Raw genomic sequence first — 12,256 nt, forward strand, 5'->3', positions numbered from 1 at the left:
TCCCTTCCTCCCCCACAACAAACACTCTGTGAGGTGAGTGGGGCTGAGAGACTTCAGAGAAGTGTGACTGGCCCAAGGTCACCCAGCAGCTGCATGTGGAGGAGGTTGTGAGACGCGAACCCAGGTCCCCAGATTACGAATCTACCGCTCTTAACCACTATACCACACTGGCTCTGTTGACAGGCTTCCCATACCTGGTACCACTGGCCATGCTGCCTGGTACTGATGAAAGCTGTAGTCCGAAGCAACTGGAGGAACTGCACACCATCTTCCATGGATTCCTGTACACCATCTTTCATGGTTGAGACTCCTGCATTGCAGGGGGTTGGACTAGATGATCCTTGGAATCCCTTCCAACTCTACAATTCTATGATTCTATGACCAACTAAATGGAAGAAGCAGTGTTAGAAACTCCCATTGTTCTAGGTGCATTTTACAAAAGGGAATTTCATTACTGCAAGCAGTTTCTAAGCTCCTGGCGCAGTACTGCACCTAAGATTTCAGATAAAAACTGCAGTGGAAGGAAAGGGGGACCTTTTTCCACCTCCCCACTTCCAGCTACTTTCTGAAGACTGAAGAAGAGGCCCTCTTAAGAATATTAGAAGGGTGGGAAGGGGAAGGACGAGACCATGTGAAAAATGAACATAATATTTTAACTGCAGTTCATTCATTTTCAGCTTTCTATTCTTGTTATAAAAACACACCTAGACATTCCATTGTTGCGCCCATAACCTAGGTTTAAGATGCCATTTATCTCCTAGCTTTCATATCTCAGTTTCTAACACTAGGAAGAAGTGATATCGGCTACTCACTGTTTCAATAAATGCTTCTGATCTCCATAATCTGAAACCCTCTCTTTTGATTCAAATGAATGATTTTGGTCTTAATCAGAAAGTATTTTGTACTGATGTTAAATTACCTATTACATCCATAATGTCAGTGAAAATTACATATACCTAGCAGCATTAAGGAAACACTGAGAAGTAACTATAGTATTGTTGAATAATCTTGTACGGTTCTCCCCCCTCACCACAAGTCAGTATTAATTCAGGGAGCCCACATTTTGAAAAACATGGAAGCTGGAATGCTGCATTGATCTGACCTCGTATGGCAAGGGCTGAACTCATATTCTTATGATCTCGCACTGCAACATGGAAATTGGTATCAAGGGATAACAAGCAAACATTTCCTTAGAGATTAAAGGGAACAAAAGCAGCAGTTTTCAATTAACTGCCAGCCACAGACTGACAGAAGGAACAGTACTGTAATTCACGCAAGGCAAAGATAAGAAAAGATTTCCACAGGGAAGTCTTAAAATGGGCCACCATATGACTGCAGTAGTTTTAGGGTCTCCAGGTTAGGTGGATTAACGTGATGAAGTGAAAAAAAGACTCGTTTCCCAAACAGCAACTGCTACAAAGGACTTTATGACCTATTAAACAACAAGGATGCAGCTTAGTGGCAGCACACATGCTTTATATGCAAAATGTCCCAGACTGAATCTGAAGGAGGGGGGAGACCCTGCTTGAAACCCAGGAAAGCTACTACTGTCAGTGTAGACAATACTGAATTAGCAGAAATATGAACTGACTCAGTATAAAGAATATAGACCACCTTTCTTCAATTTTACCACCACAGATTTGATTTTCCAATCCAATCCTATGCAGCAATTTCCAAGTTGAGTCTATCTCCCATCTCCAGAAATGTAATCCAATGTATAAACTACAACAACTACTTTGGGCTTTGTCTAAAAAGAGCTCAACAATTTTGAGGTCTTCCTAAAAGGTTTTTTACTTTTTGAAATATGGTAACCCTACAATAACACTGTGCCCACATCTGGCCAACAAAACAGCAGACAGCTCAGAAGTTATACAGTGGTACCTCAGGTTACAGACGCTTCAGGTTACAGACGCTTCAGGTTAGACTCCGCTAACCCAGAAATAGTACCTCCAGAACGAATTAAGTTCTTAACCTGAGGTACCACTGTAATGAGAAGGAGCAGCAGGTGGGGGAGGGGAGAGATGGGATGAAATGGGATGGCATGTCACAGATTTACACCTTCCTGTATAAATTAACAACCAAACAACCACAAGCTTTCAAGCAATGCTACTGCAAATATGCTCTATCTGAAAACTAAAAGGTGCCACAAGTTGCTTTTCTTATTACATGCTGCATTAGGGACACAAATAACTCACATGTTATTAGTTTTTTTGCACCAATGCAATGAGAAGCAATGCAAACTGATGAGAAAATTCTAAAACGCAACTTTCCAGATTGTTTATAGAAGTGGTAGTTCTAACTGCGGATCACACTTTCTGAATCACCTATCATGCCTTCTGGGCTCCACAGCTCCATTATTATTAAAATTAAGAGGAAAAGCAAGCATAAATTAGGAGCTTAGAGTTTATGAGATTCTTGCAGTGCAGCTTTCCATGGATTAAAGGTTGGATATACATAAATAATATAAGAAAGCACTGGCTGTTTGAGAACCAACATTTCCTCTTGCTGGCTTCTGGCGCACACTTCCCCACACTTGGGGAAGACAGAAAAAGCAAAGCAGACTCATAGCCAAGTTTTGCTTTTTACTAAGAAGGGAGGGTTGAGGGAAAGGCATGAGGTGATCAACGTTAATGTGGGGTGTATGAAGACAAAGCAAGCAGGAAAAGCCTGAATCGGAAGATGAGCAGAAGGCCAGTTGGGACCCCCTGGGCTAAGGCCACTCCGAATCCCATCTGTCAGTTATCTAAGGCATATGCCTGTTATTTTGAAACGTGATTGGCTTGGAAGATTTCTCCTCCCCTTGCTGCAAATGGAATCTCCAGTGCCATTCTTTGTCTTCACATCCCTCTGCAGCTGCCGGCATATCACATCTCACATTTTCCATTCTGCTGAACAGGGACTCGGAGCTCTTGTTCCCCCCACACTGGGATGACAAGGCGGTGGCTCGTGGCTGGCTGCTGTGCTTCTTAAAGGCACAGTGCCTCTCAAGCATGAAAATGTTCCCATCTCCTTTTCTTAACAGGTCTTTGATGCCAGAAAGGAAAAGGAAAAGCAGGTGGCTGGTCCTTGCATGTCTATTCTACTAGTCAAATGGAGTAGCTTGCTCGTCCCTTATCAGTATAACTCCTCAGAAACAGGAAGGAAAACTTCAGCTACAGAGCTTCCACACCCGACTAAACTGTGCTCCTCGGATCAATAGAACTGAAGCAAACATATAGAGATATTTTGAGACAGACGTTTCTGAAAAGCTTGTGCATTTCCCCCCCAAAAAAATACAACTAAAAATCCAGCAACGGATTTAGATGCAGCTTGAATTTGGAGAAGGAAAATAATAATGATAATCACTTTTTTTGCCAAAGTTCAAGTGTACATAATCTGAAGTTGCATTATTATTCCCTTTTCTTCTTCTGGAAATAGCAGCCCCAGGGCAGGTGATCAGTATCAAGAATTTTATTTATTTATTAAGTCAACAGTTTCTTCTCCTGCTGCAATCCAGGCAAAAACTGCTCCCCACCATGATCACTGAAAGCTGCTATTAACTCCATGAGGGAATCTTCACTCACCTCACTATACTCAGAGGTTGACACCAGCGAAAAGCTTAAGAGTTCAGTTGTTTAAAAAGCAGCCTGAAAAACGTTTACACTAACCATCCTTTCCTATAAAAAGTTCTCTAAAGAAAAGCAACTGTAGGCAGAATTCCACATTATAGACAACGTCTGCAGTGACAGCACAGGTCAGGGTGGGCAGGGTGGTGTCTTTGCACTAGAACTCCAGGGTTCTGTGAATAATGGTGCATGCACAATCATGCTACTCACTTGCAAGATAAGGAAGGGCAGGGAGCAAGGGAGACCATACATTTTCAAACCCCTACTGCAAACCAATCAAGAGTGAACTCTAACAGTTTCCTCCTAGAGAAACATGTTTTTAAAATAAACATTGTATCCAAAAAGAAATAATTGTTGTGCTTAAATGTTCTCAAACACAAGCAGCTTTTTGTGATCTGAAAGAGTGTGTTTTTTTTTAAATCATGGGGATTGTTATATATTTTCATTTATATATTTAGTAAGAGCCATTGCAAAAGCAAAGTGCTTGGGCTTTGGAAATATTTCATAAGCCCCAGATAATAAGTTGGACATGACAGGGTGATTTATCAAAAGCATTAATGGGGGGATGACCTTTAAAGGCAAGAAAATTCACCTCCAGCCCTCCCTCTGTCTTGCAGACAGCAGCTTACCAACCACATCCCAGGAGCTTTTTCACTTTCTTTGAAACAACCAAGCAATAGTCTTCATTTTGCTTACTTTCCTTTTCAGTTTACAGTGGAGCATTTCTGTCCATCTGGGGCTTCTGACCAGCTGGAAGAGGCAGCAAAATAATGCTTAGGTCTTTGGAAAATTAGCTAAACCTACAATTCTGAAACTAGGTTTCTCCAAAAATGAAGATGGGAAGGAATAATCAGACAGCATATGCTTTTTGGTAGGCTACTACTCATTCCCTCGCCTTGGAGTCAACCAGGGACTAATTTCCCAATACCAGGTGTAAGTCATAAGAATAGGTTCCAAGGAATATTTTTTTTGCCCATGGGTCCCCCTGTGTAAACAGTTTAGAACTACTGTGCCATTTCACTACTATGACTTCAGAAACACTTGACTATGCATGAGAACTCAAAAGTGAGCAACTAAACAGAAGAGACTGTCCATTACTTTGAATGAACTATGCAACAAAATACATATAAGCTTCTAGACCTTGTTGCATTAGTTCACATAGAGACAATCTGCAGCTCAAGAGCCACATGTGGCCTGCAACACAACTGATTGGTGCTGGAAACAGCTGAAGACTATAAGAATCAGCACTCAGCTGTTTCCAGCACCAATCAGTAGGGAAACAAGAGGTGGTGCAGGATGAGATCCAGATAACTAGCACTGGGAAAAGCTGATGAGGCCACTAATTAGCTCTCTCCACAGCCGTTTCCAATGCCAATCAGCTACACAATGGGATGTATAGGTTCCTCCCAGTTGAAGGGGATGGAAAGTGTTGAGGAGTATCCTAATCTGCATAATCCTCAACTGCTCCCAGCACCAATCAGCAGAGGGAGGGAGGGAGGGGGAACAGGAGGAGACATGATGGGATCTCAACTCTGTGTGCCTCTATGTATGAGTGAGTGTGTAATAATGAAGCTTGGAGGCTGTGTATAGTGTGTGGGGGTGGAGAAATTTACTCAACAACAACAAAGGCATCCCCACACACTGACACCATGCAGCTCTTGAGCAGTAAGTGACAAAAAAAATGCCCGCCCCGTAAGACAGGTTTCTCCCACCGTTCTGCATACTAAGATTAGATGCAGCTGCAATGGTGCTCAGAATATCCTCAAGGAAGGAGTACACTGCAAGTAACAGCAGGTTTCAGATGAAAGTGGAGTGTGTGTTTTTTAAAAAGGGCAGGTGCATTATTTTTACAGCTATTAAATATTCCAAAATTCTATCTTTCTTAGTGCCCCAGGTGGCATAAATATTTACTGGCATCACTACCATATTTATTGTCTTTACTAGGAAATCCTATCTAGGCCTTGCTGCCCATCAGATTTGTATAGTTGTGGCTACCTAGACCCAGGGGTCAGCAAACCTTTTCAGCAGGGGGGCTGGTCCACTGTCCCTCAGACCTTGTGGGGGACCAGACTATTTTTTGGGGGGGGGGATGAACAAATTCCTATGCCCCACAAATAACCCAGAGATGCATTTTAAATAAAAGGACACATTCTACTCATATAGAAACACGCTGATTCCCTGACCATCCGCGGGCCGGATTGAGAAGGTGATTGGGCCAGATCCGGCCCCCAGGCCTTAGTTTGCCTACCCATGACCTAGACACTGCCCCAGATTTACTATTGCGTCTGAATTGTGCATAGATGCCTCATAAAATTCACTTCTCAACAATTTATCAGGGGGGGGGGACACTGCAGCATTCTCATCCAGTTTGCACGAAATCAAACACTAAAACTATGTCCACCTTTGTTCTGTGCCATCAAGTCTCCACCCCACAAGTCAAGAGTTCTGCCTCTAATTCCATACCCACCAAGCAATCCCTTCACAAAAGGTATACTGGACAGCTAAGACAGCAACCTGCAAAACAGCTATAGAGGATGGATATATAATACTGTGTTTACCATATACACGAGAAAGGGTGAATGGGGGAAATAAATGACTTGGGAAATCTGAAGAAGTTCTTGGGAATTCTGAAGAAGTGTGCATGCACACGAAAGCTCATACCAAGAACTGACTTAGTTGGTCTTTAAGGTGCTACTGGAAGGAATTTGTTTTGTTTTGGGAAATCTGTTCCCTCAAATGAGGGCAGCACTGTCAAGTGAATCCTAAGTATGGTAAGTGGATAGAGGCTCCAGTCTAAGCTTTGTTGCTGCAACAAACAGGATCACATCTGTATACAACACTGGAGCACATGACAGGCTACAATTCAACTAACTTTTGAGTCTGTTTTTAATTCTTTGTAAGATCAGCTTTGAGTGCCAAGACTGGCAGCTCAAGCATACTTGACTTGGAAATGCTAGCCTTCCTGAAAGTAAATCTAATAGTTTGTATTCATCCAGATCTCTTAAGATGTTAGACAGGGGAAAAAACCATTGTGACACTTTGTATTGCCATACAGTATTTTAAGACTACTGTGAATTGAACGTGCGGTCTTTGTACTACTCTGTTTTTATGCTCAAGTAAATTTGAAAAGCTTATCTTGATCATGTCAATTAATCAAATAGAAACTGAGATTTTGCAAATAGGTCTGCTTTGAAGTAGATCAACTCTTGCAAAGTTTGTCTTTCTTATCTTAGTCACCAATCATATTACCAAAATAAATATTTATAGAGAAAAAATAATTTAGCTGGAATTGACTAGACTGAAATTGACTAGAGTGAAAACAAACTACAAGGTGATAAGTTTCAAAGGCTGATAAAATCAACCCTTACAGTAACAGACGTATCGCCAAACATGTAGAAATGCCAAGTCTCGAACAACAGTAAATGTCCCTAAGATTTTAGTGAGTGTGTGAATTATATCAAACTAAAATCAAGGAAGACTTAAGCTGCAATCCTATACTCCATTAAACCCTATGGGACTTAGTTTTAAGTAGACATGTATAGAACTGCAGTGTTCTGCTACAGTCCTAAGCACATTTACTGGAAAGAAACTTCAGTAAAACTCCTTAAAATTTACTTTTAAGGAATCATATATAGGATTGCCCTGTTAATCATGCCCACAGTTTTTAGAATAAATGTCCTTGTGTATTTCTAATTAGCATGGCATGTTATTACATTACCATGGCAACTTTGAATCTGCACAGCCGTTTTATATCAGAATACTAAGAAGGGCCAGTCTAAATTAAGTCTTGACTTCCTGCCAGTTTCCCCTTTGCTTAGAAGGGAAGAAAATTACCAACTACTTTATTTGGCTTTGTATGAACTGACTCTACATAAGCAGTCCCCTGCCCTATAGCTCAGAAGTTCACCAGCCTCTGAAATCAGAATGAGCTGCACGCATATAAAATGTGTGGGTGTGATGGGTTTACACTATAAGCCTGTGTAATTCTAGCGTAAAAAATATTCAGATCCATAACTTCCAAATAAAAGCAGGGAGAACATAGTGGTAGCCTTGAGGCAGAGAAAGGGCATCCATGAACTAAGAGTGTCAGAACTGCAAGGGGCAAATCAGGAGCCAATATTTGTATGCTGGAACTTCTAACGTGGCTGTCCCTTGAATCCTGCCACCGGGTGTAGTTGCCTAATCCTATGGAAAAGCTGAGTGTGGGTGGTGTTTTACATAGCATAAGCCCACTGAAATTAATCAACATGGCTATGTTAAGTTCATTAATTCCAATGGGTCTTCTCAGGGTAAAGCTTAATTTAATATCACCCCCAATGTTGTGGCAATAAGATACTTTCAACAGGTCTCTAAGGTGCTACTGGACAAATTATTCATTTATTTATTATGCTTTCAACAGTTAGAATGCAGATAATAATTGCAAGGAAAGTGAAGTCAGGTGTTTTGTATTTAAACCATCAAACAACCCTTGTTCTACTCCTCCCTTGCCCCCCCCCCAAAGGTAAGGTTGACCTGAACAGACACAGCACTTGTTTAATGACAAGGAATGCCTGTAGGAAAAATAGGAGCCAACACTTACTTGAACACAGTAGTTAGAAATCAAGCACATTGCAAACCCAGGACACAGATTGAAAGTATATGGGGGTAGGAATGACCAACACAGTAATTAAATGGGGGAGGGCTGAGTCACCAAGTGGGTCAGTAAGGACTCTCAGCCATGGATGTTGCAAAAGATGACTTTCTCAGGTGCGATATGCCACACATGGATGCACGCCCACCGAATGCCGGATTCCACTGCTGGCTCTTCTAGCTAAAAGAGGGAAGAACAACTGTTCTGAAGGGCAAGAACGAGACCTGGGTAGATAAAGCATCCCCCAGAAAAAAATGGTTGCGCAACCATCTTCTATACCTAATGATTTTTTTCCTAGCTAGTTTTATATAAATCAGATTAGACCAGCATATTGGTTGCTTTTTTCCAAATACTATATAATATAATCTTACACTTAGGGGACTCTTGCTCTCCACCCTGCCAGACCTCTCAGAGGCACTAAGAGCCTGTGCTTCAGCCAGCAACCTAATCCACTATCTGAGCTGGTTGTTATATGCAGCCATTCAATAAACACCTACTACCGTTGCCATGCCAACATCATCCTGCAAAATAAACCCATCACTGCTCAGTAGTACTACCAAGAGAAGCAAGGCAAAAGCTGAGCTTGGCAACAGCCCAAAGACTCCTTCACTCCCTACCATTCCAGAAACCACAGGGATACATGTCAAGCCATATTCTTACATTATCCAAACACTACTGAAACAATTCCTTCAAGTCACTCTATGGGCACATCTGCAAAGTAGCTTTCCATGCTATTAATTTAGCTAAAAACCAGAAGCATGGGAAACATCCTCCAAGAAAGCAGGTACATTTCCCCCACTTGGTTTTTTTTTTTTTAATAATATTTATTCAAGTTTACACAACCGTAAGTAAAAACAACATACACATACACAGACAAATTCATTTTCCCCACTTTGAAGATGGAAAATGCACTGACATTGCAGAATGCATGACTGATGCAAATATCTGACAGATCAGCCCATCTGCACATGGACAGCCAGGAATATTAGAGAATGCTGAAGTTTCAACAACAACAACATGTGGATGTACGGGAGAGTCCAGAAGCATACTAAAAGTGCTTCTAAAACTTTTAGAAATTTCCATGTGGATGGGCCCTGAAAGTCTTTATAGAGCTGTATAAATATACTGCATCTTTCTGGGTGGAGAAGAGGAGCACACCCAACAGGACCAAGTGTGTGTCTGAGACTAAATAAACCCTGCAAAAACTTAATTACCTCCAAAATGGGAAATTCTGATACATAGAGATGAATACAAATGCTGCCCCTCATCGGGACATCTGTTTGCCAGATTGGGAATTTCAAAACTACTAAGTATCATGGAACTGAGAGGTGCACCATCAAGTGTAATTAAGAAGAGAACTACACATTACAATAGAAACATGGGGTTCACAATTCACTCATCATGCTATTGTAGGAGGGCATTCACAATACAGAATTGGCAAGTGGAAAGAGAGTGTGCTTGCAGGAGAGAATCATTGGTTCTTCCCTGCAAATAACCCCCAGCTCCCACAAGGATCAAACACTGTCTTCCCTACCAGTCAATTTTCCCATACAAATCCCTCTACTCCCTGGTCATTTTTCACCAGTTTTTGTCCAGACAGGCTCTGAAATCAGAAGTAAGCTTAGCAGAAAAAGGATGGGAAAATGTCTCCAGTGGGTATTTACAAAGAAAAATCTGCAGACATGTGAGTGGTTAAAACATCCCTTTTCACCATTTCTCCCCAGGAAATGCCATATACACCAGGCGTTTGCAAATGTAGATTCGGGAACATATCTGTCAAAGGATGTACTTCAACACATTCACCTGGCTTCTGCACAACTCTTGTGTCCCAGCTGTCATAACCAGTAACACTCATCATACAGATTCCTCAGATTCTACACAGACCCTCTATGCTACAGCCAGGCATTCCTAGAAACACCCAGTATTGCAGCAGAAACTCTTCAGCAATCAGGGGCTGTGCTTTACATTACAACTTGGATACCGAGTCACCACAGGGAAGTAGTCTCCCATGATAAAATAACCTGCAACCAGCCCTAAGAAATTGCACATAGCCCCTGGAAGTATTTGCTTAATTAGGCCCCAAAGTCTGCCTTCCTTCCTGATGTGGCTAAGACTTGTGCTAGAGAGTCAAGCTATTTATTACAAGAGCATGATGCTGACAACTATGAATTTGATTCTGGCAGCAAAGAATTTGAAATAAATGCTGGGATGTGAGGAATTAGCTTTGATTTCAAGATAGAAGATATCTTCCTCTAAGGATATGTAAGTTCTGTTTGATGAGATGAAGAATATTTCTCCTTGGGGCTTTATGATGCTATACAATACCTCCTTTAGGAATGAGAGGCATCAGTACTAACATGGCTTTCTCTGATACCAGAGAAGGTCTTAATGTCACTAGGAGGCATCTGGTTCTACATATGTTGGGGCTCTGTTGTGCTAGAAGGGGATGCAAAGCCTCAGTTACATATGACCGAGGGGCAGCTATTCCATTTGATTCTAGAGTAGAGAAGTAATTGACACTATGGAGCGCCTGCTCCAAGGAACTGATGCTGGGCTGGGGGAGGAATTGCCCCATGAGGCAGAGGAATGCCAATTACAAGGAGCTTTAGAAAGCCAGCAGGTGCTGCCTCTGAAGATGTGGGCATGTTCCACATAACCAGCATCCTGTAGATGCTGGGCCGTGGAGATCATCTTTCATTACAGAGCGCCAGTTCCAAGGAAGCATTCTGAAATTCTGGGTGGCAACAGGTCTTGCCTAAGGTCACAATATATCTGGCACGTAAGATTTGTTACAAAGGGGGCATTAATCCTACCACACAGCAAGATGGAGAAGCCTTTTTCGGTAATGCAATGCAAGGCACAGAGGGGAAGGCAAGAAATGATCTCCCAGTGGTACACAGCGAGACGTTTGCTGTTTTTAGGAACACATGAAGCTGTCTTATGCACCTTCGGCATGCAGACCTGGGCTGCAGGGAGATGTCATGTTTGAGGATGCGCAACATGTTCCACAGGGATAACAGCCTGCAAGCTTAAAATATGTCTTCCCTGAGCAGGGGAGTGTCAATGTTTCGCTTTGCTGAAAAACACCTGTTTAATTCAAAATTTAGTTAAGGAGGGTTCCTCCTTTTGGGGGAGGGAGGGGTGTTGGAGAGGAGGGGCGTGTCTTATTTTCGGAGGAGGACACGCCTGCCCCTCCTGGGTCCGCTTGGCGCCCGCTCCCTTGTCCCACGAGGCTCGGAGATTAGGGTCGGGGAGGGGATCTGTTGCACGATGCTGCTATGGGGAAACCGGCGGGTGTTTTGTGGGGAAGCGCAGCTCCCGAGAGCTCGTTCTCTCCCCGCCGAGCTGCCCTGAAGCGAACCCAGCGCCCCTCACCTTGAGATAGTCGTTCTCGGAGCGCAGTTCCTCCAGCTCCCGGGCGACGCCCGCGTCCAGCAGCTCCTCGGTGAGGTCGGAGAAGGCCAGCGAGGCGCTGAGAGGGAGGCGGCTGCTGGCCAGCGAGGCGGCCGTCGACGGGTCCTCGGGCAGCGGGGAGGCGCCGTCGGCGGAGGCGCTGGCGGGCTGGGCCGGGGCGCTGCTGCTCGGGGGCGACTCGGTGTCGCTGCCGCCGCCGCTCAGCCCGCCCAGCTCCAGCAGCGACAGCAGCTTGGCCTCCTCCGAGGCGCTGCAGTCCGACACCTCCGAGCTGCTGTCCGTGAGGGCGAGCGGCAGCTGAGGGCGCGACGACCCCTTGGCGGAGCCGCCGGAGGTCGCGGCCCCCTCGCCCCCCGCCGCGGCCAGGCGGTTCCGCCCCTTCATTCGGGCCCCGGCGCGGCCTGCCGAGCCCTTCCCGACGCCCCTGGCCCCCGCCGGCGGCGTGGCCTTGCCCTTCTTGTCGCCGCGGCCATCCTTGGCGCCCCCAGCCCGGCGCGAGTGCCCGCCCCCCGCGCCCGGCTTCCCGGAGGAGAACGAGGCGGGCGAGCCCGGGTGGCTGCCGCGACGGCTCTTGGCCAGCGACCAGCCGGGGACATCCTTGGGTCTG

General features: G+C 44.3%; 1 protein-coding gene across 4 annotated transcripts in view; it reads right to left on the reverse strand.

Annotated features, from left to right (window-relative positions):
• Positions 1-12,037, reverse strand: part of MTCL2 (microtubule crosslinking factor 2) — an 85,454-nt gene extending 73,417 nt beyond the window's left edge. For 3 of the 4 annotated variants that reach the window (XM_081864718.1, XM_081864719.1, XM_081864720.1), the window contains exon 1: positions 11,611-12,037. In XM_081864718.1, the coding sequence (XP_081720844.1) occupies positions 11,611-12,033 (423 nt within the window). In that variant the 5' untranslated portion in view covers positions 12,034-12,037. The remainder of the gene's footprint in view (positions 1-11,610) is intronic. The other variant, XM_081864717.1, reaches the window with a different exon arrangement.
• Between the last annotated feature and the right edge of the window lie 219 nt (positions 12,038-12,256).

This window comes from Podarcis erhardii (assembly GCF_964252035.2).
Source record: "Podarcis erhardii genome assembly, chromosome: 6".
Taxonomy (NCBI): domain Eukaryota; kingdom Metazoa; phylum Chordata; class Lepidosauria; order Squamata; family Lacertidae; genus Podarcis; species Podarcis erhardii.